Source organism: Bos javanicus, chromosome 15 (genome assembly GCF_032452875.1).
Source record: "Bos javanicus breed banteng chromosome 15, ARS-OSU_banteng_1.0, whole genome shotgun sequence".
NCBI lineage: Eukaryota > Metazoa > Chordata > Mammalia > Artiodactyla > Bovidae > Bos > Bos javanicus.
Window position 1 is genome coordinate 30019830 of NC_083882.1, and position 26726 is coordinate 30046555.

The 26726-nt window shown below is 55.2% G+C and overlaps 1 protein-coding gene and 1 long non-coding RNA gene across 10 annotated transcripts in view; one reads left to right on the plus strand and one right to left on the minus strand.

Moving 5' to 3' along the window:
* On the minus strand, window positions 1-25616 carry USP2 (ubiquitin specific peptidase 2). Of its 6 annotated transcripts, none has more exons than XM_061440582.1 (13): window positions 25527-25616; window positions 16558-17375; window positions 4492-4542; window positions 3850-3973; window positions 3586-3697; window positions 3375-3485; window positions 3152-3216; window positions 2856-2959; window positions 2688-2768; window positions 2475-2553; window positions 2186-2293; window positions 1897-2017; window positions 1-1751 (listed from the first exon to the last, which is right to left on the minus strand). In XM_061440582.1, the coding sequence occupies exons 2-13, from the start codon at window positions 17332-17334 to the stop codon at window positions 1664-1666; spliced, it is 1821 nt and encodes a 606-aa protein (XP_061296566.1). In that variant the 5' UTR covers window positions 17335-17375; window positions 25527-25616; the 3' UTR covers window positions 1-1663. The 6 variants fall into 6 exon arrangements, with proteins under 6 accessions (XP_061296566.1, XP_061296563.1, XP_061296565.1 ...); XM_061440579.1 differs by lacking the exon at window positions 25527-25616 and adding an exon at window positions 23407-23497; XM_061440581.1 differs by lacking the exon at window positions 25527-25616 and adding an exon at window positions 20829-20918.
* The window catches only part of LOC133261851 (uncharacterized), a 101732-nt gene continuing 83400 nt past the window's right edge, over window positions 8395-26726 (plus strand). For 2 of the 4 annotated variants that reach the window (XR_009741144.1, XR_009741145.1), the window contains exons 1-3: window positions 8395-8635; window positions 15902-16092; window positions 17498-26042. This is a non-coding gene — a long non-coding RNA (uncharacterized LOC133261851). The remainder of the gene's footprint in view (window positions 8636-15901; window positions 16093-17497; window positions 26043-26726) is intronic. The other 2 variants (XR_009741146.1, XR_009741147.1) reach the window with 1 other exon arrangement.

The following is a 26726-nucleotide window of genomic DNA, read 5'->3' on the forward strand; positions in this document are numbered from 1 at the left end:
TTATTTCTCAAAGCTATGATTTATTCTGTACAAGGTTCCACTGTACATCACACATTCATCTACTCTTGCTTACACGGTAAACAAGTGTATACACCAGCCCTTTGGCTCAGGTTCACAGCTCTTCCCTGGAGAAGGGTGTCAGGCCAGTTAGACTCAGGGTGTCTTATTCTGCTGCCTCCTGGAAGCACTGGAGAGTTCTGCCCTCGAGGGGCACAGGCAGGGCCCAGCTGTGTGGGTGTGCAGAGTGCACCATGCACAGAGCTCTGGGCCTTGGTGCTGAACAGCTTTTCTCTCTGGGACAACACAAGAGTTTTGCCCGACAACTTAAGAGCAAAATCAAGCCCATGGGGAAGAACCATACAACTGAGGCAAGATGTCCCCAGACACCCAGGCTCCAGCTCCCAGGCTGAACTGCAGACTGATGCCAAGGGGAGCTGGGGGTGGCATGGGCATCCCTGAGAAACTCGGTCCAAAGGGCCTATGTCAGGAGGCTCTGAGAAGGGGGGTGGGGCAGGGAGGCTGGGGAGAAGGAGCAAGTTAAGGGGGAATAAATTAAAGGTGAAAGAAGCTCAAGGGTCAGGGGCTCGTGCTATCCTTCCAACAGCTGGGGAGTAGACCAGGGCTGGGTTAGAGGAAGCTGGCGGGAAGAACTTGATACACTATCAGAAGAATTTCCTTTTACCTACTCTCTTCACCTCACTGCAGTGCGAAACGAGCCAGGGGCTGTGGGGGTGACCCCGAGCTCCCTGGCAGCTCTGGACATGGCACTGGGGAAAAGGGAAGAGGCTGAGGGATATTTCAGGGAGGGGCAGTTACCCCCTGGTCCCCAAACACTATAAGGCACAATTCTTGGAGGCAACTAGATTCCATCCAAAACATCAAAAAAACAAACACCAAACCTGTCAGATCCCAGGTCTACTGTGGCTGTGCTTGGGCCTGGCCAACTCCCACCTAGCACCACTGGGGGCTAGCACTAGAAAAGTTGTACTTGTAGAATTAAAAAAAAAAAAGACCAGCACAACATCCCAGCTGTGACGAGGTGTGAAAGAGAGCATCTCCAGTCTGAAAACTTTAGTTACGATAATTAAAAAAAAAAAAGTTGGGCTTTTAAAAATCAAAAACAGCTTTTTTCAAAGACGTCCCCTCATCTGTCCCCCTGGAGTTAGCAGCCTTAAGAGGGCTCTTGGCTCATGGGTGTTTTTCTTGCTCCTGGAATGGTGAAGCGGGGTCCAGGTAAAGACGGGCGGCGTTCCAGGCGGCGATCCTCCCAGCAGGCTCCAGAGGGCGCTGTGTTCTTGGGAGGCCGGGGCTGGGCCGAGGCCAGTGGGCCCGTGGACAAGGATCTTCTCCCCACCGATGGCTGCGGTTTATCACACACGGGAAAAGAACCACGCGCTTACAAATGCAGACATGAGAAGCCGAGGGCACCGTGCTGGCTCGGTCTGCGTCCTGCCAATCTTCCCTACCAGGCGGGGCTCTGGGGCACCGGGCTCCCCACTCCCGGCTCCGGCCAGGCTGCGGCAACTCCTGCTCTGCAGCTTCACTTTCCTTTATTTTCCTCTTATTTGTCAGGACTTTTTTTTGCCTTTTTTTGGTCTTTTTAAAAAAACTTAGGTTGTGGGGCCACCACGGGGAAGGGAGGATGGGATGTAGCTCCTCGTTGCTACATGCGGGAGGGCGGACTGGCCAACTCGTAGAAGAGCAGGTAGGCGTCGCTGGTACGCACTTGGCTGGAGGACATGGGGGAGACACTGCGGAGAGAGCAGGACAAGTCAGCCTGGCGGCCTGGGGAGCCCGGGACGCGCAGCCAGGGCAGCATGAGGGCCCGTCTCTGACGGCTCCTGGGTGAGGGAAGGGTGTCTGACCGCTGGGAGCCCCGCCCGAGGCCCGGCTCACCTGGAGTCGTTGAACGTGTGCCACTCGCCTGTCACCGGGCTCCGGCAGTAGGCTGTGTAATGGCCGCCCATGGTGGTTCCGGAGTGATTGGACACGGCGTACAGGTTGTAAACAGCGTGGTCTGAAGAGGAAGCCTGAGGTGTCAAGCCCCAAGGTGTCCCTTGCGCCCTCCCCTTCTGCCCTCCCCGTCCTGCGTCTCCTCCCAGCTTCCACCTCTCTCTCCTCAGCCGCTTCCCACCACCTCGGGGCCTCCCATCTGCAGCTCAGACTCCAGCTCAGAAACACTTACTGGTGTTTTCTGAGGCAAATTCCCTCAAGTCCAGGTCTCGTAGTGGGAAATTCACAAATGCTGTGAGCTTGCTGGTTCGTATCCTGGATTCTGAGAACCGCTTCAGATCTGGTGTTGGTGTGAGTCAAGGACAGAGTCAGAACAGGAGACAGCCCCTGAGGGCGACTACAGTGTCAGGAAGCACAAAAGGGGAGAGCCCAGCGAGTTTTCTTGTCCTACCCTGCTGGCCCTCACCCGGCCCCCAGTCACTCTCTAATGTCAGCCCCTGCCCTGACCATCTGAAGGATACGGAGCACCAAGATCTTTGGGAACCTCTGGATGGAGAACTTCTTTATACACCGTTTTCTGGCTCGGCAGCGACAGCACGTCTGAAAGACATAACAGGACAGAGCTGGGAAGGACTCATGGGTGAGGCCAAGGCCGAGTGCGGCAATTCCGAGGCTGCTCCGCTCCCAAGAGGACTCCGGGAGACGCACCCTCACTGCCACAGAGGGTGACATACCGGCTTTTCATCGCCATCAAGCACGTCCTCTTTGGTGAAGAGCCTCATGCAGTCCATTAACGTCACCTCAGGATAACCTCTCTGTGAGAGAGAAGGGAGGGGTCAGAGGTCAACGAAGTGAAAGGGTAAGAGCAAGAGTTTCAAAACTGGGGCAAGAGGGGTGCCTACCTTAGTAATGGGCAGAGAGAGGTCCCAGAAGGGATCAAAGACCGTAGAACAGTAGCCACAATCAGTGCATGTCAGGGAGCTCTTCAGCTGCCCAACAAAGAGATCTGGGAAGAGACGGACACACGACGCCTAAAGGCCACGGGTCCTTTCTCACTGCTCCCACCTCAGTCCCCTGGGGGCTGGGCACTGGGAAGCTGGAGGGGTCCTGAGAGGATGGGCTTCTCATGCTCTGCTCAGGCCAAGCAGTTAACAGGGAAGGCAGGCAACCCATGCCCGCTCCCCTTGCCTGCACTTACCCCCGATCCGACTGTCTTCCCGTTCTAGATACTTTCTCCACATCTGGCGCCCTTTCTCATCATCACTAGGACCCAGAGAGAGGAAGGCAATTGGGTCAGAGCTCAAACCATGATAAGTGTAAAGGCCTAGCCATCTAAATCCTTAATATCCAAAATTCTTCTGAAATCATTATCCCCAAAGAAGTCCCCATGGTTCGGGCCCCAGCCCTCTCCTCCTACTTACGGCAGATGGTCGAGGTTTTCAGTGTTGGACTTGGGCCTCGCTATGACCCGGTTCACCTCATTATGCAGCCCATCCAGAAGGAAGCGAAGAAACTCCTGAGCATCCTGCTGACTGAACGTGAAGAAAAGGGAGTTAAGCGACACCTCTGGTCCCTCGAATCTGCTACTGCTGCCACCCACTCTGGGGAGGGACACGTCCCCAAGGCCCTTACTTATAGCCGACGAAGCGTGGTGCGTATCTCTGGATCTGGGTTTTGAACTCAGAGGGGCTCACCACGTCATTGGGGGATGAGGTCCATATGGTCTGGATTAGTTTTGCAAACTCTATAGGAAGAAGAAAAGGGTAGAGGGGGGCGTGGAGGATAGCTGAGCCATTTTCTGTATTCTATAGAGTCCCAACAAAAAGAAGCCAGAGGAAGAGAAATGGGAGAGAAGCATGTAAAAAAGTGGAAAAGCGTGCAGGGCCGGGCCCTCACCTTCCATGAGGGCCGTGTGAGCACGGCTGCTGTGGCTGAGGTCCCGCAGGTAGAGCCGCTGCAGGCAGTAGTCTCTCAGCTCCCGCGTGTTACTCAGGCACTGTAGGATGGAGTTCATGAAGCACTGTGGGAGACCACTGGACGTCAGCAGCGGAACAAAGACCCCTGGCTGGCATGTCTACTTACCTAACACTCAGAGCCCTCTGGTACACCTGACCTACAAGTGAGCCTCAAGCCTCCCGTAGCCTCAAGTTCCTCTTTCTGTAAGTCACAGTGTTGAAGTGAGGCAAATCCCCACTGCTGGCACGGGTAAAGTAACTGGTTACTTACTAGAGGTGTGCAAAAGAGTGTAGGGCAGCTGGACAGAGTGGGTGGGAAGTGATGGATGTCCTGGGGGAGAAGGATCCAGGAAAGTGACTAAGGTATCAGTTAAAAGGGCAACTCCCATTTAGCAGTGCTTCCTGCTGGGGTGGGGGTGAGGCAGAGCCCAGCAACTCTGTAAAACATCAGCCAGGAAGGGCAGGTACCAACTGGCCTAGGGGGTAGGGAGTTAGCTGTAGCCAGGATCATCTGGTTAGATAGTCCCAGTTGAGATGGGACTGAGTCCCACCTCAGGAAAGAAGTGGGCTGGGGAGAACTCACCGTGTTCCCAAGGTTTCGAAGACCAGCCAGACCCTGGGCGCTCTTAGAATTCTGTAAGCAAAGAACATGAGGCATATTCAGGCTGAAGGAAGAGGCCTGGCCTACGTTAGGTTCTCTCTGCAACGTTCTGCCAGTTGTAGCCACTAGCCTTAGGCCGTACACATGATCCTCTCTTTAACTTTAATCTACTTACATTGTAGGAAAGCGGGTATGGAATGCCTGTCATTTTCAACACAGGACAAAAACATTCTTCAAGATTTTGCTTTTTTTTTCTTGACTTATGTGGTTTTGCTTTCTTTAATTAACATGTAATTACCCCCCATCTTTTATGTTAATACTTTTCATTCTCTGCCATATTGGAGACTGGAGATTAGAAGCCAGAGACTAGGAATTCATATACCTGATTCTGACAAATTTCAGGTCCCAAATCCAGGCTCTCTCTCAAACGACCTACATTTGTACTCTGAGATGTCTGATAACTAAAGCAGCTGTCATAATGAGCGCTTCATGGAGGTCTTGAAAAGTTCAATGACAAAACATCTAAACTGAGTTTAGATCTTCAGCTGGGGAAAAACTCCAGTCGGCTTGCCATTCTGAACTGCCAGAGACAGGTGGAATTCCTTCCAGCTGAGCTCAGCTCCTGAGGGCTGTATAGAGCCTGGGAGAATCCTCCCTGCCTGGTTCAGGTTTCAACATCCTGGTCGGCCACTGGCTGGGAATCCTTCTGATGGCAGCCTGCGGCCAAGCCGAGGTCAGCACCTGGCTGAAGGTGCTGCTCTTGCTCCTGTACCTCTTGTGGAGGCTGGTGAGGGGGTGGGAGAGTGAACAGGACTCTGAGCATTGTTTGTCCAGGTCCCTTGGCTAATCCTGGTCCAACCTCCAAGAAGTCAGATAGCCTTTCGGCTCAAAGGGTTAAAGCATCAGCATACAGATGCGCCTGCTACCCTCTTTCTTGGGGAGGAGACCTGGGAGCAGGCAACTCTGGAGCAACACTGGCTGGGGCATGCGTGGGGCCAGCTCAACCCTGATCAGAACAGGAGCCTGAAATAACTCAGCTAAAATTACTCATGCCGTGTGCTGTCAGCAGCTCAAAGCCCATGAGGTTGTCAGCATAAGGGGGTGGGGTGGGGAGAGGCAGGCTGAGGGAGGGCTTTTCTCAGGAATTGCCCTGCTGATCCCCCACAAGAAAGACGATCCCTCCTTGCCAGTTATCAGGTCTAACACTCACAGGAAGGGAGGGAAATACCTAAACCCAGCAGGCGGACCTGCTGTCCACCTGCAGCTAGAAAGAAAAGCCTATTGGCAGCAGGTGGGGTACAAGCATCACTGAAGATCAGCGGTGTGTGGTCCCAAACATGACATTTAAATCTTACCTGTATGACAATCTAAACCCTGATGTTCCAGTCAGTGGGCCACAATAGAGATAATTCCCTGGACAAAGACCTTATCAGCGTTTTGAAGTAGACCTGGGGCTCAACAGAAACACTGAGTCTGTGTTGCTCATTTGGAACTAAATATTAAAGCCTGCCCACACCTGCATACCTGCTCTTCCTCCCCTAGAATACTCACTCGAACACCTCTTTCCAGCAGTGCTTTATCAGTTCTACCCCGCGCCCCTCCCCCACCTGCCCCTCATGCCTCAGACAACATCTGTCTAAATAGACCACAGAAGCAAAGCATTCTACCGCTGGTGACTGTAACTGTCCACCAAAGTGGGCCCTCGACTGAGATAGCAGTCACGCAGCACCAATGGGGGTGCGGCAATGGGAGGCTGGAGGCATCTTTCTAATGAAGCATTCCTGTGGTGTTGACGCTTCTCTCTCTGAACCAGCGGAGGGCAGGTCAGGAAGAACAGGTCATGATCGAGGTTACTATCCTTAAGAATCTAACCCTATGTCTGGCCTGGCTAGTGGAGAGATGCGGGAGGCTCCTTTAAGGCTTCTTCGCCAGGACCCTCTTAATTCTGGGGGTGGGGGTTGTGCCTTTGTCTAAAATTTCCTGAGCTTGAAAGTGCCTGCCAATTTCCAAGCACTCTGTGTAGAAGGCGGATGGGTATCAGGAGTCAGGGGGTGGGAGTGGAGGGGAGAGCAGAGCTGTTCTCTGCCCAGCCAGATATTCTTCTGCCATGAATAGGAAATCAGGAGCTCCAGGGAAAGTCAGCAGTTTCCATTCCAGAGGGGAACAAAATGTCCCAGGAGTGACCTTTCTTACGGGGAAAACAATCCTACCTCAGGGCTGACAGGGAGAGGCCCAAACTGGAGAAGCTGGGAGAGACCCTGCACACCAGCCTCTTAGCAGGAGAAGGAAATGACTCCAGCTGGGCTGCTGGAGCTCAAGTGCAAAGAGCTGAGAAAAGTTCGGGGCAAAAACTTCCTTAAAATTAGCCATCAGAAGACCTAATTCGACTCAGGAGCAGCCATTGTTCTAGAAGGCAGGTGCCACCTCCATGGCTAGTAAACAGACAGCATTCACCGCCCACTGAAGGAGCAAGAGCCCAGCTGCTATGTGAACATGGAGGAAACATCTGGGAACACGGGCCACAGAAGAAAGGCTGATGGAGGTTTGTGTCTTCACACTTGAGACCCCAGGAAAGGGCTTTTCCGGCTTACTTCACCTGTGCCATGAGGGTCAGCCATGAGTCCTGGCTGCAGCCAAGGAGCCTGGTGTGGCCCTGGCACGGGGCAGTGCACGCACTGCCAACACGGGAGCTTGTGCTGTTACGTAAGATCTGTCAAGCTCTGGCCCCTTCTCCCTTCCCCGAGGGGGCAATGCCCAGCTTTTAGCCCCAGCATCACTCTGGGGCGGCTACATCATTGAAGGGATCCAGTGCCCACTGAGCTGAACTGGGGAGGGGAGGGGAGGGGAGGGAAGGGACGTTGACCTCTTTCCCTGTCTGCAACTCCTTTGCCCTTCGCGGGGTCAAAGGACCCCTGTTGCCCACCCTCTGGGAGAGGGCGTTTTGCGATGAGTGACGGGGAGGCGGTCCCTTTCGCACCAGCCTTTCTTGCTGGCTTTTGGCCTTTAAGGAGTCACACCCGCAGAGTCCAGCGAGCTGCCCGTTCCCTCACACCCCGAGATCTAGTCAAGGTTACGCTTTTCTGCACCTGTCCTGATAGGTGCCAGGAATTACGAGCCCAAGAGCCACCTGGTGCTGGGGTCGAGGAGAGGGAGGTGGCAGGGGGACTCGGGGTGGGGGGGCAGGGACCTCAGCAAGGGGGATGGGGCCGCGAGTAAGCGTGAGATCACCTGGGGAGGGGGCATTCCTTGTCGGGAGACCCTGGGAAAGGAGGGGAGGGGGCTGGGAAGAATCTGTGCCCCGGCCGGGCGGGCGCGCGGTGGAAGGGGGCGGGAGTGGGGCACCCCGGTAAGGAGGCAGAACCCCAGCCCTCGGCGTGAGGGTCCCGGAAAAGGGCCCCGCGTACCTTGGCTTTGTTGAGCAGGAGCCCCACGAAGGTGGAGAGCAGCAGGGAAGGGGAGAGAGGGGAGCGCGGCCGCAGCTCCTTGGCGAGGGCGGGAAATGGGGCGGCGGGGGGCTCCTCGGGCAGGGTCACGGTGTACGAGGTGCGCATGCTGGGGGGCGGGCGGCGGGCTCGGCCCCTCGCCTAACGTTGGCCAATAGGGCGCGGGGGAGTACCGCGAGGTCCCACGGCCTGGACGCCCAGGCCAGCGAGGCCGCCACAGCACGCCGTCCGCGGCGCCCGGCGGTAACCGCTCCGGCGGGCCGACCGCGCGCTCCCGCACCTCAACCTCCCTGGCACGAGCCGCCAACCGACCCGGCGCCGGCTCTCGCTCTCCGGCCGACTGGGGGCCCCGCCGGCGCCTCGGGCCGCGCGACGTCATCGCCGGGGCGGGGCCAGGGCCCGGCCACGCCCCCACTCGGCCCCCGCCCCCGGCTCCCGGCACGCGGACCGGAGTGAGGCCGCGCCTCCGCGCCTCCCGCGGTTCCACCCCCGGCCCGGCTGCCCCCAGCACCCCCGGGACCAGGCGGGCCTGTCCGCGACCGAGACCTGCAGACCCGGGGGCAGGCGGACCCGGGCGGGCAGGACCGGAGCGCGGAGCCCGGGAACCACCTCGGGGTTGGGACTCGGGAGAAACTGCCTTTGAGGCCCAAAGAGGACACGTCTCCAAGGCCGAGTGTCAGCGGGTGAGCTTCCCCGAAGGCAGCGAAAGATTCCTGACTTTTGGAGGGCTGCAGATCATTTTGATAACCCGATGAAAGCCCTGTACTCATTTTTTTCAGGAAAAAATGCACCCACGCGCAAACTTTTGCACAACATTCTGGGCGTGTGGGTGGGAGGGGACGACTCAGGCCTTCTTGGAGCCCAATATCCACCCTCCCTGTCCGTGAGGGTAAGAGGACCCAAAGGTAGATTTCCGCGGCTTCCGGACGAGCTCCCCTCCTCCCTCCAGTCCTAGTTTGGCTCACTATCAAGAAAGGCAATGCCTAGATTTTTTACATGATGACAACAGGTCACTGTCCCTTTTGGCCCCAGGAAGAAACCTTTTTCTGGCCTCATCTACCCAATTACCCAATTCCATCTCTCTGAGAATCTCAGAGTTTGATTTGTTTTTGGGAGGTAGGAAGAAAGTCACAGCAGGTGGGGAAACTGGTCCTCAGTTGGTGTGTTGGGGGGAGTGTCCTTCTCTGACCCTAAGGGCAGCAGTGGTCGGAGATCAGAGGTCTCTGGGTTTTATTCCTGCTGCTCCACCCGTCTCACCTATCAGGGACCCACACAGAATCTGCCTGGAGAAAGTATCTTGTTTGGAGCTTGACGGCTATTTTTAGCCAGTATTTTTAGCATTTAAAAATACTCTGAGAGGCAGCAGTGTGTGCTGTTACTCATCTGTGGCCTCCTTCTGTTCCTCTTGGCCTGCTCATCCCCACATGTACACGCGCACTGCACACACAACCACAGCCACATGGGGCATGTGTCCAGGACACATGTATGGCTGTACCCCAGGCCTCCCACAGAACAGCACTTTTGTGCTGTTGAGAGAGGAGCACAGACGGTCGTCCCCGTGTTCCCACCTCGGTGGTGGGAGGAGTGGGCAGGAGGCAGGGGCTTCAGGGCATCTTCCTAGATGGTAAGTGACATTAGAAGAGCAGATCTCCAGTCACTGTCCTTGCTGGGATCAAAGCTGGGCCCTGGACAAGATGCAACAACCTTTCCCTCCATGCCTCCTTCTTCCTAACCACACTCCTCTGAGCCAGTCCCACACTGTCTGCAGCAAGGCTTGCATTTCATCACATCACTCCCCTGCCCTGACATACCTGACTCTTCCAGCCAGTCCGGAAGCCTTAGGTAGACTTGTCTGTGAGGCCGTGGTCCATAGGCTGGATAGCACCATGGTCACCACCCTCACTCTTCTCTAATCCCTGCTGCCAATCAACCTGCTTTAGCACATGCCTTCTCTCCTTTAACAAAACTGTCACCAGTGAAGTACTTACTAAATGCCAGGCACTGCTGAGCGCTTTATATACATTATGCCACTTAACTTGCATAACAACTCAGTGACAGTGACGCAGTAACTATTACCTCTGTTTTCTAAATGAAGGATCTTAAGCCCTGAGAGGTCAAACAACTTGCCAGGACTGCAAAGCTGGTACATGGCAGTGTAGGGCTTTGAACCCAGATGGATCCTACAGCAAAACCCATGCTAGTAATAACTACCAGGAGATTCTGGAATGCCCTTCCTGTTCTCTGTCAATTATCTCCTTGTAAATTCTGCTCAAAACTCATGTTTTCCACAAAGCCTTTTCTAATGAACTCCAAGTTCTAAACAGTCCATTACTGCCTACTCTCAGTTTTCTAGCATTGTTTCCACCTTACCAACTTGTCTTAGTATGTTTATCTTTGTCTTATACATGTTTCTACTGCTACTGCTAAGTCACTTCAGTCGTGTCCGACTCTGTGCGACTCCATAGATGGCAGCCCACCAGGCTCCCCGTCCCTGGGATTCTCCAGGCAACAACACTGGAGTGGGTTGCCATTTCCTTCTCCAATGCGTGAAAGTGAAAAGTGAAAGGGAAGTCGCTCAGTCGTGTCCGACCCTCAGCAACCCCATGGACTGCAGCCTTCCAGGCTCCTCCATCCGTGGGATTTTCCAGGCAAGAGTACTGGAGTGGGGTGCCATTGCCTTCTCAATACATGTTTCTAAGACTTCTGTAAATGGTCTGAGCTTGTGTGTTGATTGTACCATCACACTGATACCTCAAGGGCAGGACTGTGAGTTCTCTTAGTGGGTGCTTAATAGAGGTGTTGAGCTCATCACAAAAGGGGGCCAGACCAGGCAGTGCTGGAAGTCCCATTGAGCCTCAGAGGGTGGGGTCAGTCTGGGTTTGCATGTTGAGTAAGTGATTTGCAGGAAGTGCTGTCAGGCGGCCTCAGGCGGCCACCCACTGGACTGTTTGGCTTGTTTCCCCATGACGTAGGCCAGCTACCCTGGGGACATCATGGCATTCTGCCAGCCTGCTCTCTCCCTCTTTCCTGGGATGTAGGAGGTCAGGGGCATTGCTGGGAGCAGGGAGGCCCAGCTGGGGAAGGCTCTTCATGGGTGCCCTTTGAGAAGTCTGGTTGGAGAGAATTCAAATGGGGTCCAGTCTCATCAGGCAGGTGTGATGGCTGCTGGACCCGGCCATGAAGAACTGTGGTCGTTTCTCAACTAACCGAGACCCCGAGAGACCCTTTCTCCTCAGTGCCGTTTCCTGAAGTGGCATGAGCAAAGCAGACAGTCTTCGGGGATCTGAATCTGGCTCTGGCTCTGTGACTTTTTGCCTCAAACACACTGAGCTAATCTGAGCAGAACTCCTTGCTGGAGCCCAAGACTGCCATTTCTCAGACCCTGTGCTTGGCCTGCCTCCCCTGGCGGTATTTTCTTCCCTCAAATCCCCCCTGGCACGGATGGAGTATTTAAATAAAGTCAGGTTTAGCTGTGTGAAGACAAGACTGCAAATATCTTGCTTTCTCAGCTGTTAGTGGGCAGCCCAGTCCCAGGTTTAGAAACACGGCTTAAACCCTGCTCCTGCACGCACCTGCAATTACCCACGCAAGACGGGACAGACTGGCGGCCTGATTGAACTGGTGGGGGCTCAGGGTCCTCGTTAGGGGTTCGGCTCTCAGCCCTCCAGTGCCCTTGGGGAGGGAGGGCCAGCCAGCTGGACCGAGGTCCCTGGGAAGCTCCTCCTTCCTGCATCACTCAGACCCCAGGAGGCCTAAAGCTCTGTGCTGCTTGGAGCCCCTGGGCAGTCTGGTCTGGACCAGCTGGATTCCAGAGGCCCACACACTTCCCTCTCTCGTTTATGTCTCTGTGTGGGGTGCCAGTTTTACGTCTCCATTGAGGTGAGAGGGTGCAGGGAACCACGTGTGCAGCTCTGGGCCCTGAACATGATGTTCATTTCTGCAGCAGGATGGTCAGTGGAGCGGCTCTCCCACAGGCAGGGAACATTTTGCTAGGCTTGGATTAACTCCTGCCTTGCTGAGCCCACCCCCATGCCACTTGAACTCACTCACAGAGACATCCATCCCAGAGTGGGGGTGGAGGAGGAAGCAGGGAGCATGGTGCTGGGCACTGATTGAGAAAATGAGCCTGGATAAGGCGGCTCCAAGGCCACCAGCCAGGTCGCAGCCCATAGCCGGTCTTCGAGGCCTGGAGACATTAGCGTCTTGCTGATTCTGACCACAAACTACAAAACGACTGCCCTTTCTTTCTCAGCAGCTAGGATCAGTCCTGCCATGGGACCCCTCTGTGTGACCTTCCTAGGCCGTGAGCACAGCTTCAGGCCCTCAGGAAGTTTGCCCTCCTCCAGGTGGCCGTGTGGGTGAGGACAAGCCCCAGGGTCTCAGGCTGCCAAGCTGGACAAACAGGACAGCAGGGATGCAGTTCACTGTGGCTGAGTAAACAGTGAGAAGGCCGGGGACAGAGGGAAAGGTCACACTTCTCACCCAGGAGTCCTAGGACAGCCGCCGCTGTCCTCCACTTCAGACTAAAACTCTTCCCTTCCCCCCACCACTTGACAGCAGTCAAGTCCAAAGTCCCACCCAAGAGGAAAATCACATGACCTCATCTTATATAATCTCCCTGTCACTGAACAGCTGGAACCCGAGGCTTTGTGAGATGAGTCAGCAGCCCCCCCAGGGGCAAATAGGATCTAGGTAGTCCAGGTGCCCAGGCCGACTGCTCCTAGCAACAGGTCCCAGGGCAGAGGGCAAGGGTGTGGGGGCCGTGTGAGGGCAAGAGGCTGGGCTGGGCTCCGCATCTGAGTAGCAGGTGCCCAGCCCGTGACTTGTGCTCTGGAGGGCCCTGGGCCAGCTCCCAGCTCTTCTCAGGGAGAGAAGAGGGTGCTCTGGGAAGGGTGAGCGCAGGGCTGAAGCTGGCAGGCAGCACTGCCAGGGCTCAGGGGAGAGAGCAGCTGGAGTGGGTGGAGCTGAGGATTAGCATGGATTGTAGGGGTTAAAGCGCAGCCCTGGTAGGGCTCAGTGGGAACAGCTTGTCCTTCCATAGGCCCAGGGGAACAAGAGAAGTGGAGTGGAGGGGGGATGTGGCCAAGCTGGGGGCTTGGACCCCTGGCTCTCTGCAGGGCCAACCCACCTGGTCTGGCTTGAAGCCCCCACTGTGGGTAGTGAAGGGTTTTTTATTTTTATTTTTATTTTTTAAAACCAGTTCTGAACCAACATACAACTCCCCTGCAATCTGTCTGAAGGGGGGTCTAGGGCACCCTCACTGCCCTAGGCTGACAGTGCGCACTCCGTGGACTGGCATCTTGTTGGTGCTTAAGCAAGCCAGCCATGGACGGGAGGTGTTCAGAATTCTTGTCCCCCTCCACCAGTTCTTCACTCAGCTCAGCTGAGTCTGTGATATTCCAAGTTCATGTGGGCTGTTACTATTAACAGGAGGATTGAGTCTGGTTAGATCTGTTCTATTCCCCCGTTGGTCCTGCTTCTTTTGACCTGTAGTTCAGGTCAGCTGCCCAGAGAGCCCAGGGCCAGGGCTGCCTCAGAGGAGTCAGATCTCACCCAGGGCCCTGCCCTAGGATGCACTCTCAGCTTTGTTCCTCCCGGCGGTGGTCCCCGCCCCCACTCCAGTCAGCTGCCAAGGCCCCTTCTTTTCCAGCAGCACCTTTTCCCCCTGGAGTTTAAGGAAGCTCTCCCATTGCATTTTACTGGTTACAGATTCCCCTGCATCCATGATTTGCTTTGAACCTCATGACATCCCTGGGAGGTGGGCAGGGCAGGCATGACCACTCCCTTTTATGGGTGAGGCAACAGTTCAGATGAGAGGTATCCAAGGTTAAAGAGGCAAAGTGTTCTTCCAGCGGCCAAACTGTTCATCCAGCCTCGGATGACCTTCTCCCTTTCCCATCACCTATGACACTAAAAAAACACCTAGGGCGGCCTCCGGTGCAACTATTTTTAGAACTTACTTCCCCAAGCTTCCCCGAGGGCAGGGACCACAGCTCACATCTCTCCTGCTCCCCTCCCCCCTCAAACCCCAAGCACCTGGAAGGCAGAAAGGAGGACTGATGTTGATCAAGCACCTACTAAGTGCCAAGCCCTTTCACACCACAACCTCTGATTCCACACCACAATCTCTGAAGTGGGAACTATGATTGCTCTCGTTTTACAGAGCAAACAGGTTCAGAAGTTCACGCATTTCTCTAAGGTTACGCTGCTAGTAAGCTGAACACCATAAAATGAATGAATGAGATGGGAAGAGGGAGGTCAGAAAAGAAACTGGACCTGGTTCTAGAAAGAAGTGGTCCAGGCCCCACAAACAGCGTGGTTCTCACCCCAGCAAGATGTGATCAGCACCAGAAGCGAGGGTGAGGGTGGTGAGGGGAGAGGAGTGAGATTAAATCAAGGTCTTACCCCACTGAGCCCAAGAAAGGTCTTTCCCAGTTGGCAGTATTGAGCTGACCAGGAAATTCGTGTGGGTTTTTCTGTTACAGAAAAACTCAGACGACCTTTTCCTTGAGGAAGAGCTCAGAGTGAAACACTAGCTCAGTTGTAGGGCTGCTGGTTACTCCTGTGTGTTGTGGGTTGTTTCTGGACAGGGAAAAAGAGATGTTACAGTGGCTGAGTTTGCCCTGGGTCAACCTGCCCACTCCTCTGAGGTCCTCTTGCAAAACTCCCCTCAGGCTGGCCCTGGGGGAGGAGGCTGGGGCCAGGGTGTCTGCTGTGGAGACTCCAGGGAGGTTTGGGATCTGCCTGTGTGGGAAGGAGGCGGCCCTGCTCTCAGGGGATTGGGGCTGAGACCCGCTCTGTAGTTTAGTCTGTGGAGGGGAGGTTTTCACACCTCAGTGTGCTTGAAGATTACCTGAAAAGCTTGTGAAAAAGGGCAGGAGTCTCAGGCCCTATATCCCTAGAGAGTTTGCCTCCAGGGGTTCTGGATGGGGCCCCCAGACAATTCAGCGCACAGATGATTCTGAAGTAGTCTGCAGACCCCACTTTTTAGGAACATTGAGCTCCATAAACAAAGGGATTAAGCCCCATAAAGAGTCCTTCTGAACAAAGGGAGGGAGCCCCTCAGAGGCCTCTAACACCCAGGCCCCTCCATTGAGAGCCGCTTTCTGATTGATGGCCCCTGAGATGAGCAACACCAGACCTGTTCCAGCCAATCACGCATCAACCCAAGTATGTGTCCCCCGAGAGCGTGTCTCTGAGGCCAGCTCTGTTGTTTGCCATTCTTGTCCACTCTAGCCCTCCAACGCAGCCAGCCCTGCCTTCTCAGGGTCCGAATGTTCTGGGAGGCACCAGCCTTTGCATCTCCCATGGCACTTCACAGGGGGTCCAGCAAGGCTGAGTGAGACTCTCTAAACAATGCTACCAAGTTGTCCTCTCAGGACCTTTAGTTTTGACAAGCTTCAAGGTCTGTGTCCCAAAGCGCCGCCCCTATCCTGTACCCCTGTTCCGTTTTTCTGGACAAGTCCCCTAAACAGCATTTCTTGCTATGGCACAGCTATTGTTTCTAAAAGCCACGTGTCCTAAGAGTAGAAGGGTACATAAAGTAATGAAGAGGACACAACACCCAGTTCTCCTGCCCATCTGCTTGCCTGTCCTTCTGAAGACCCACTCATATCCATCCATCCATCTACCCGCTCACTCCCCCATCTACCCATTCATTCCCCCATACATCTGTTCACTCCCCCATCCATCCATCCATTCAACCATCCATGTGATACGCAGGCCAGCTGAATTCTACACTGAGCTAGGTACATACTGAGGGATCTGGAGATTTGATTTCTTTCTCATCCTCTGAAAGCTCACCAGCTAATGGGTAAACTGATGACTACACAAAAGGAAGAATTGTAGTCAGTGCCCCAGGAGAGATGTGTCAGGGATCAGATGTGGGTGGGTCATGCCAGCCCTCACTCAAGTCTCCAGCAGAGCCTCTTTCCCTTATTTTAACCCAGGCACATTGGAGTAGAAAGAGACTGGATCATCTAAAGCCCTAGACAAGAAGTTCTGCACCATTTTCTCCAAAGACACACGAGAACTACTCCTGTTTAGACCCCTGGTCCGGAGCCAGGCAGCATCCATCAGAGGAAAGATCCTCTTCTGATGTCTTACGTCCCAACGTTAAGCCATGTCTCTGGACTGAGAGGTAAAAGCCTGAGCAGGAGAAGAGATGCAGTCAGGGCCGGGGGGCCTCTCTTACCACAGGGCACACTGGTGGTCTGGGGGTCTCGGCATGCAGTCCAGGATGGGGCAGGGCTTGCAGGGGCCCCAGGCATGTTGGGTGGGAAAGCCCAGGATAAGAGTTGCAGTGTATGTGAGGGTAGCTGGGCATTTCCAAGAGCAGTGCAGGGCCATTGTCGAGTGCACAGGTCGTGAAGTGCATTTCCTGGGGAGAGTGGGAGAGCCTCTGAGCAAAGACATCAAGCCACGAGGGCACCAGGTGTGCTGAGATGACTTCCCTGGTTCGTCCCCACCTGGGCTATAGGAACAGCCACTGTGAGGCCTGGGAAGGAAAACCTCTGCCTGTGATCGTCGGTCAAGGTGGAAGCCCTTTTCCTCATCAGTGGCTTCCTCCCCAGCCCATCACCAGGTCCCCCCGGGGCAAACTCACCATGGTGTCTCGCCCTGGGGAGCTGGAGCGGCTGGACACAAGGGCCTGGCCCTTGCCCTTCTCCCACAGACTGTAACGGCCACTGGGTCGGTAGGTGGGGCTGAGGACTTCGGGGGCTCGTGAGGGAGGGGTCGGGATGGGCACCTGAGGTGCGCTGGCCTTGCGCCCATAGTTCTCCAGGTAGTCGGCCAGGTACTCGGAGCGGCTGGCCGCCTGGTACAGGCCCTGCAGGGCGCACAGCTCCTTGCGCGTGCGGGCCAGCATGGGGCTGCGGCCCAGGTTCCCAGAGTCCAGCCGGTAGCTATCCGAGGTCTGGAGGCTGGAGAAATCCCGGGCCAGGTCTGATTGACTGTTCGACTTCTTCTGGGTCAGGGTCACCCCCTGGTCGCGGGCACTGACAGGCAGGTAGCTGACGGAGCTGGTGGTCACTCCATAAGAGAATCCACTGCCCCCGCTGAGTCCACTCCCTGAAGGCCGCTCGGTGCCCCGAGTCTGGCTCTCAGCCCGCTTACCACCCCCGATGACGTCAGGTCTCAGCAGGGGGCGGCCTCGGTCATAGTCCAGGATGGAGGGGGGGCCATAGGTGCGGGGACGGGTGAGATAGCTGGTGGGGGGGCTGGGCTTGAAACCAAACTTCTCCTTCTCCAGGAAGGAGGCAGCCAGGTTGGTTCCGTAGGAGGAGGGAGTGTAGGTGCCATAGCTTGATTTGGTGAAAGGCGCATCTGTAAAACGGGCTGATTCTGTGTAGCGCTTCAGAGTGGAGGAGAGCTGGGACATCCTTCAGGGCGGCACTCGGTGGGGACTGGGAGCCTCATGGGCTGAAAGACAAGGAAAGCAGTTGTCAGAAGGCCCTGCAGGGGGTCAGGCTGCTCCCACTGTGCCTGCTCTCCATCCCCCAGTGGCTTGATCTCAACCAGGGGCCACACTTGTCTGTTTCCAGGAAAGCCACTGGCCCACCACTGGGACACACCTCTGCATGTGCGTGCGCACCGGCATGCAGGTCTCCACGCACCCAGGCATTCATACCTCAGGGAGAGCCCCAGAGCTGAGCAGGCTTTCATAAACCACACGGGTGATCAGTCTCAGCACTACTTGGACTGGACGCTCCCCTCAAGGCCCCCAGCCTGAGAGCAGGGACTGCTCCACTTCTGCAGCCCTTCAAGCAACAAACAGTACTCCAGGGACTTCCCTGGTGGTGCAGTGGCTAGGACTCCGCACTCCCAATGCAAGGGCCCTGGGTTCCATCTCTGGTCTGGGATCTCATGTGCCCCAACTAACAGCCGGTGCAGCTGAATAAACAAAAACAAAAAAGCCCCCAATAGTATTCCAACCCAAATCCCATGTGCTTCCTCTCCTTGGCTTCTTTCTGCAGGCACCCCCGACATGAGGGATGCTACCGCCCTCACCTCCTGGATTAAAAACTGCTGGACATTCCAAGAGTTCAGACTGCTCCCCTCTTTGGGAGCAATCTTTTGGGAATCTTACACTGTTTAGACAGCATGACCTGAGGATCATTTAGCCAGATACCTGATGAGGAACAAGAGGCCCATGAGAGGAGGAAAGGGGCTTAGGTGTAGGTGGTGGTGGTGATGAGTGGCTGAGAGGAACGCTTGATCTCAGTCTCCAGACCCAATCCCAGAGTGCTTCCCTGGACATGTCCACCTGCTGCGGTGGGGGATCCTCGTGTGGTAGAGTCCACCCTCTGCATTGACCTAAGCCTTCAGTTCTAAGTGGAGTTACAGCCCTGTGGCCTCCCAGGGCTTCCCCTATTAGTACCCACAGCAAACCGATAGTGATAATGACTTGTGCAAAGGGGGCCCCCTAGAGGCTAAGATCCTGCACTGCAGGCAGCGCTCTTATCTCCACCCGCAGTCCTTGCAGCTGGGGTGGATCTGCTGAAGGAACACAGAACCTCTGAATTGAGTTTTCAAAGCCCAAATGGGTCGACCTTTTTTTTTTTTTATTTTAAGTTTCACATCATATATATTTTACCACAAGTGAAAGGGGACATTTCCACATACATCATCCAATTGAACCCTCCCGCGGGCCTAGGGAGTGGACAGCCACGACCACGCTTTACATAGAGGACACCAAAGTGACCGATGTGAAACAGCTAGAGCCAGGTCTCACCACGGAGACATCAGATTTGGGAATCTAGCCCAGATTTCCCCTCTGCTGAAAAAAGGGTGATCATCAGTTAGATGCACTGCACCTGTCACCGGCCCGCACTGTCAAGCTCGCTTTAATTGTTGCTACAAAGGACTTGTAGCAACATCCTCCAACTGTTACTCAGACTAAACAGTAAGAGGTTTGCCCAAGCTGTTTTTCAGGAACTTGGAGTCAGCTGTGTCCAAGTGCATGCCGTAGCCAATTAAGACTGGTTAGGACATCCACCACCCCCACCCCCCGGGGGCATATGAGAGTGTCCACTTGATGAAGGGTCATCCATCTTATGTTCTCCGTTGTACAAGTGGAAAGTGCCACTGACTCGCCCAGGGCCACATGCTAGCAGAGCGAGGACTCGTGTCCATGTCTCTCAGATTTCCAGCCCAGTGCCCTTCCCACTTTACCTCAACTCACCACCCCCATCAAATTTAGGCTCACGTGGCGAGCCAGAGTCCCTCCATCACGTAAACCTGCAGGCTTTATCTCTAATGGAGCCGGAGGGCAAAGGAGGAGTAGGAAAGATCTCTCATTTTCCTTGAGGGTCAATAGGGGCTCTTGGGGGCTCCTGGGGTGGTGGGGGTGCAGAGCCATCCAGGACTCTCAGAGGAGTCTTGCCCTGTGGCTGACTAGCTGGGTGTTTCTGCCCTAGTCATTGAATCTCTCTGAGCCCCAATTTCCTCAGCTGCAAAATCAGTATAGTAATCATCATTATGATTCCTACCTCACAGGGTTGTTGCGAGGAATAAATGAGATAATAACATGTGAAAGCTCTCAACAAAGACAGTGGTTATTATCTCCTCTCCCAGCCCTGCCAGGCAGCCTGGCTCCTCCCTTTGTAGGCCTATAATGATGTCGGGGCTGACTGTCTCCTGGCCGGGCCAGGCTCTGACCGCAGCCCTGGGCATCGGGGTTCTCCCTGCAGCTCCTAGTGAGATGAGTGGGTCGTGGGCAGAATCTAGCTGTTTGGCAGTCAGTGGCTCAGGCAGCCTACAGCCTGCCCTAGGCCGTAGCCCAGCTCATTAGGGCAGAGGGGACCTGGTGCCAAGCCCCAAGTGCTGAGTGCCAGGCACAGAGCTCTAGATACTCAGTTCATGTAAGGTATGGGATAGGTTGCAGAGGTGGGAGGTGAGCAGGTGGCACTTTTCATATAGGCCCCAGGCCAGAACTTCCAGACTCTGCCAGAGACCTCCAGCCATTTTCAGTCCAGGGCAATGTCAGAGAGGCCTGGCCTATAAATGATCATCCATCCTTATTCCTGCCTGGCCTGGCTGGGGGCTCCCTCAACCAGCCGTGTTCCCACAGCCAGCACAACTTTTACCCCTTTCTAGGAAAAGATATCAGGAGGAGGGCCTGGTGCAGGGCTGGGGGAACCACAAGCTTCCCTCCCATCTGCTTAGCATCCTGGGGTCCAAGGGAGGAAGAGGATGAAGGCTGAGGAGGCCAGGGGCGGAGACAGGCAGAGGCTTGGGGTGGGGGCGTGGGACCAGTCCTGCTCTATTTCACCTTGGAGAGCTCCATCAATAATTCAAAGTCACAGAGACTCCAGGTCCCAGGAGCTGGGCTCTGGGACACTGAGCAGCCAATCAGATATGCCCCCTACCCCCACAAGGGCCTGAACTCCTGCCTCCTCCCCACGGGTCTCTCTACCCCTCCCCCAACACTGCAGCTCGGGGGAATTGGTATTCTGCAGGCAGCACCCCAAGCTTGCGACCTCTCCTGGCCCTGCTGACACAGAAGTGCTGGGGCCAGACAGGTACAGCAGACAGGGACAGACAGCCCTGGGATGGCCCACAGGTCGCCCTGGGCAGGATCGGGGTCGGGAGTGGAGCCGCACCACTCATGGGAGGGCTCCTAAACACTGCTCTCCTGTCTGCTTCAATCTGCCAGACAGCTGACAGGCCTCCCTACCACTAACAGCCCCCTGGAAGCTGTCTTGTCAGTGCTGGCATCTGGCACAGAGTTCCTCTGTCTGGGGAGAGGGTCCCCGCTGCGGCTGAGGCCTGGAGCATGCCTGTCTCCTCCCCCAACCCCTAGTTTCGCTCTTGAGGACAGTGCCAGCACCTTGCAGGTGAGCAGATGGCTTGGGTTGGTGCCCCTTGAGTTACCTGGCGTGGCTGTCCCTGGAGGCTGTAGGAGGCACCCTGGCCGGGAGAGCAGGCTGGGGCCCTGGCTATAGCTCTGCTGCACAAGACAGGGATAGGACGGGCACTCACATGGCTGCGAGTCTCCTCGTTGCCAAAGGAACGGCCTGAACTGAATGGCCCTTTCATGGGGCAGTGGGAGGCCAGCCGATTGGCTGTGATCCCCCGTGCCCCTCCCTGCCCAGCGTGGGGCCCCTGCTGCCCGACTCCTTTCACTGTTTACCCAGAGCTGGCAAGTACAGGCATGCGGTTCCAGGCAGCACCTCCCCAGGTGCCCGCCACCTCGGACAGTGGGGCAGCCTTCCTGCCAGCCTCCTTGTCCGTGCAGGCTCACCAGGGCCCTTGGCTCTTCCTGTTCTGCCAGGCTTCCCTTGCTTCCCTCTCGCTTTACTCAGTTTTCCTTCTTGGGAGGTATGGAGGCACTTCTCCTCCTGAAAGGACGAGGTAACCAGTTGGCCATCGCCCCGCCAGCAGGTACAGAGCACCCCTGGACCAGGCATCCCACTGGGTACTTCTTAGGCAGCTTGTCATTTTTCAGCAGCCCAAAGTCCAACACTGAGACAGCCTTCCCAATGCCCCGGGCTTACAAACGTCATTTGAAGGTTTAATTTTTTTAAACATTAAATTGAAATTCAAAATACTTTCATTCAAATAGACAAGATATTTAAATAGTGAAACAGTCAAGTGAAGCATTTAGCATTCATATTCCTGAAGTTATTAAAGCTTAAATCAGCACTAAGACTTCTGGGACACCGCATATTAATCACTCACTTAATCCTCATGACTGCCCTAAGCAACAGGTGCTATTATTATTCCCGTGTGCAGATGAGGACACTAGGGTTTGGAGAGGTGGTGTGGATCCCCCGGGGTCACACTGGGACTGGGACCTACCTGGGCTCTGTCTGCTAACGCCTACCTTGAAGCCAACCCATCGCCCCTGTCTCTCTTCCCTGGCCTTTCCCTGAGCTGGCACAGGGTGGGGGTCCTGCAACATGGGGTGAGGGGGTCCAGGTGTCCACCGTCTAGGCAAAACAGCATGGCGGGTACAGACTCCCAAAGGAGCTGCCCTTCGAGTTTCCACTGCAGGCAAACGAAAGCGAAGCCAGGCGCAACCTGAGCCCCGGAACAATGCTGATCTGCCGAGAGATGGTCCAGGAGGCCTCCATTTCACCCGTGATGCCAAGCTCCTGCATGTCCCCCGCCTCCTACTCTTGCGGCAGCTTGGCCCACTCCCCAGGGTACCCAGACTAGGTGAGTCAGGGCTTAAAATGAAGCCTATCTTCCTGGGGCCACCAGCCCATTATGTCAGCCACTGTCATTTCCTGTTGCTCACGTGAAGGGCTCCCTAACCTGCCCAGCCAGGGGAGAGACTTGCTCCCCAGGAATGCCAGGCACTCTTGGCCCCCAGGGTATGGGATGGGTGATGCCCAACATCCCAGTAGCCTTCACGGCCCCCCTCTGCCCAGATCCGCTCTCCTGTCTGGGGTGAAGGCACGCCAGCTTCTGTGGCCTTGCCACTGCCTGGATAGAAAGCCCCTAGCTGGGCTTCAGACATATACCTCAGCGGGGTTCAGTTCCTTTCCTCCTATCTGTGTCCGAGGCAGGTGAGTAGGGAATCCCAGCCAGTCCCACAGGTGCTTGGGAACCGTCACAGGGGTGACCTCAGAGCTTCCCAAAGCTGCTTGCTAACAACATCGGAATGAGGCACTGAGATGGCTGACCTTGAAGGGTAAAGTGGGCTGACAGAGGGGCCCTGTCTCCATCTACACTTTCCCACCACAAGCCCAGCTGCTGGGACATTGCCTAGACACAAGCGTCATCCCCTACGTCGAGGGATGTCCTGGCAGGAGTGGAAGATGTAGGCGGAGGGGGAGGTTGGGGTGGGGGATATTTGTGCTCTCACAGTTCAGGAGTTCTGTTTACTGCTCTCAGATGCTTAGGAGCCTCTGCCTGCCGCTAGCGGCTCTACCTCTCGGGCTGGCACCCTCTGACCCACCAGTTTAGTGCCTGATATGCCTTGGCCAGGGGTCATCAAGGGGATTGGGTCCCTCTCAGTTACTCAAGGGGACTGGGACAGGGCAAAAGAGGTAAGATAAGAGATTGGAGATTAAAACCAGAATTCCACCTGGAGGAGAAGAGGTGGGTGGGCTTAAGGCAGTGTCTCTTCAGGGTTCTTCATTTGGGTTGGGAGGGGGTGGGCATCTCTATACCTCCAAGAAAAGGCAAAGATATGGGGCCCCCAGGCAATATTGGAATTCTTAAATTCTATTTTCTAACCACGACTGTCCCAGGCACTCTCCTGGAACCCCACCCCAGGGGAGAACCCCAGGCTCCTTCCCTCTCCTCCAGGGCTTCAGTTTCCTCCTCCTGGCCTCCCAGCCCTTGGTCCTGCCCCTGGGTCTTGCCCATAGCACCTCCCAGGCCTGGTGGGGTGGCCTCTCACATGCTCCCCCAAACAGACAGGGATCCCTCAAACAGACAGTCCAGGGCCCTCTGGACAACGGCCCTGTGAAGTTCGGATACCAAAGGGACAGTTACTGACCTGTGTCCGGGGACACTGGGCAGGATCTGGGGGCTTCTCCTTCTCCGGCAGGGCAGGGAGTGCAGTGGCAAGGCCAGAAGCAGGAGTCTGACTTGGGCTGGGTAATCCGGGGCTCAGGTTACTGACTCGATATATATAGTATCTTATCTGACCTCATGGAGATGGCTAGCTCCACTCGCTGGCATTCTGAGCCCAGGGAGAATTAAAGGGGCAGTGGCAGGCCCTCCCTTTCGAGGTGGGTGCCAGGCAAGGAGATCCTAGGAGACTGTTTGCAGGGAGCATTTTGAAATGGAACAGAAGGGGGATTCAAAGGGAAGCAGAACTGGAAAGAGGGTAGAGGGATGGGGGTGGAATTAGGCAAAAATACGGAGAAGGAGGTGTCAGTCACAGAACTAGAGAAGAAGAAGAAGCCCCAGTCCACCTCCTTTAGCTTTGAGATGGAAGAGACCTGGAGGCAGACAGCAGCTCGCTCAAGGACACAGAGGCAGGGAGAGGCAGAAGGGACCTCTCTCAGGTTTCCAGTTCAAACTCTTTTACAATGGACTTCTAGGCTTGGGCTTGTATTCCAAGTCTTTCCTTTTTATTGCCTCGGAGACATTTAAGCAGTCATTTAAGTGGTCCAAACCTTATTTAGTCTTAAAACAGGAGTAATAATAATGATATACCTCATGGAGGTAAGGATTAAATAATGCTTGTTAATTTCCTGGCACACAGTAAGAGTTCAATAAATGATCACTACTACTATATCGAATACTTCCACTTATAATTAGCGGTAGCATTTGTCGGGTGAACCTTGCTAGGGAGAAAAGATTCCTCCAGGCCAGCCCGTGGGAGTGCTCTGTTCTCATGTCAGAAAACTGCCATGGTTTTCCGAGCTGATCTGTGTCCCATAGCTGGCAAGGCAAATGAGGCTTGCCCAATTCCCAGATGTGCAGTCCACCCGTCAGAGGGGGGCCAGGCTCACTTGGGCTCTTTCCTTCTCTACCTAGAAAAGTATAGCAAGTGTAGCTTCCCCCAGGCTACCAGGAGCAAGCCTGGCTGCTCTGGAGTGGTTCCACTCTACCTGGAGGAGTGTTCAGGATCCCGAGCCTACAGAGCCAGGCTGGCTGGGCAGGGTCACAGGAGGAAGGTGCAGGATTCTTAACCTCTCAGACCTTGGTGCTCTTGTCAGCTCCCAGGCTGTTCCTCCTGTTTCTCGATGGCTCTCCCTGGGGACTGGGAGTACCCGGGATGGTGCCTCCACCCTGTCTCAGCGGAGACTACTGACTCAACTCAGGTCCTGACGATGCACTTCAGAGGACGCCCTCGTCCCCAGCCCTCATTCCAGTCCTCATTCCGACTCTAGTCTGGCATCATCTACAGCATCAAAGGAATGGTGGCTGCTCCAACCCCAGCCCAACCAGCTCTCCTTTCCTCCACTGTACATGTCGGACTCTGGGGACCTTTTCCTGCCTGTGCCTGGGGAGATGAGCATGGGCAGGATCTCTAGCTCAGTCCCATTCTAAGAGCGGCCAGGTCAGGAGGTAGATGCTCCTCCTTAGAGGACAGCCAGAATGGGTTGGCCAGGACTTCCTTAGGCTGTTGAGTATAAGTTACTTGCCTTGAAGCATCGCGTGCCTAATTCTGGTTTGGGATTGGTGAGAATTTCAAAGATGCCTCTTTCTGGTTTGGGATTGGTGGAAAATCTACCCCTCTTCCACTTAACTACTACCCCCCCACCCCCACCCCTACCCCTTTGGCAAACTGACCAGAGACAAGCCCCCAGGAGCTTTGAGAGGAGGGAGTAAGAGCTGCCACGCACACGTGGGGAGGGGTTTGTCAGGGTCCAGGCATCACTCTCCGCCACATCCCACACAGGGCTCGGAGATACGGTCCTGCCCAAGCAGCGTTTCCTTAGAACACGCTGATCAGCACACAGATGGCTCTCCCTGGCACCCTGAGCTGTCGGCTCACACACACAACTGGCACCCACAGCTGGAGATCCTCAGCGCAGCTGGCACTTGCCCTACATTCCTAGTACCCATTTTGCCCAGGCGGTCGTTGACACCTCACTTTCAGAGCCTCAAACGGCACTGCCCTCTGTATCCCCCCTTCCCCAGTCTCCGACAGGTGGCACGTACCTGCCTATTCTCCGAGGATGGATGAGTCGAGCCGGGCACAAGCATGGAGCTACGGATGAGTCCCGGCTGGTACTGGAGCGGCGCAGTAAACAGCCGCTGACGCAGAGGGCTCCCTGGCCTCGGCTCTTGTCCGCCTCTACCCCACCTCCGCCGGGGGCCCAGAGAGGACCTCCCCGGGAAATCGGCGCCACCCAGCGGGCCGCTGCCTCATTGCGCCGGGGGCCGGCAAAGCCACACCTCGCGTCTTGCGTCACCAAGACGCGTCACGGCGATTGGCTTGTTTCTATTGTGATGTCACCAGGGCCCCGCCCGACCAGGATCTCCCAGGCGACCGACATATACAGAGAACCACGTGGAGAAAAGGCACACGAGCTTGGAGCGGATGGTTGGAGCACATGAATTGGACCTGAATATGACACGACGGGACAGCTGGAAGGTATTGGGAAAGAGGAAGGGTCACGGGGAGAAGGCTCAGCGTTGAACCCCAGGGCATACATATCAGCTTTCAGTTTTTAGGTAAGGCTAAATGTTCCAGTTCCTTCCCACCCGACTGGGAGAGGGCCAGTTCTTCTGCCTCTTCCCTTCTTCTCTACTCTTTAAGACACTCTCTGCTTATTTTACTAACATGAGACGAGTGACTGGTGGTGTTTTCTGAAGTGGGTAAACGGTGGCACTGGGTCAGTAGAAGAGATTCTCTTTTTGTCTTTCAAGAAAAAGCCAAAGGAAACTTGATTTTTTGTCACTTCCATTCTTTGTATATAACTTCCCCCCCTTTCCTCCACCGTGAAGAAAACCACATGGCCAGGTAGATTGGTGCCAAGGCAAGTCCAAGGTTTTCAATTTCCCCTGGACCATCAGTCCTTTCAAGTGTCCTTAGCTGCTTCTCTTATTCTCTACAGCTGGCATTTGTCCATTACCACTCTCCCAAGTCCCTCCTTATCTTCTGTTTCCCTGAGGAACTAAAGGCAATCAGGAGGGAAATCCTTAAAGTTCTGCCTACAAACATAGCTGAATTCATTCTTACCTCTGCTCCAGGAGCAGTGAGAGCTGTCTCTCTTGTGCAAGACAAATATCTTCCAGATCTCAGCTCTTTTGTTTTCTATTGTTACCCTCAAACCGGGTTCCCCTTTTGGTGGGTGTCAAGCCAAAAGACACAACCAAGTCAAAAGATTGGGAGAAGGAAGAATTTATTGCTTGCAG

Coding starts and splice junctions, on each gene's coding strand:
- USP2 (XM_061440582.1), bottom strand. CDS start 17,334: ATGTCCCAGCTCTCCTCCACTCTGAAGCGCTACACAGAATCAGCCCGT. Junction 3,217..3,374: donor GAAAACCTCGACCATCTGCC/GTAAGTAGGAGG, acceptor TCTGGGTCCTAG/TGATGATGAGAAAGGGCGCC. Junction 2,960..3,151: donor GGAAGACAGTCGGATCGGGG/GTAAGTGCAGGC, acceptor GTCTCTTCCCAG/ATCTCTTTGTTGGGCAGCTG.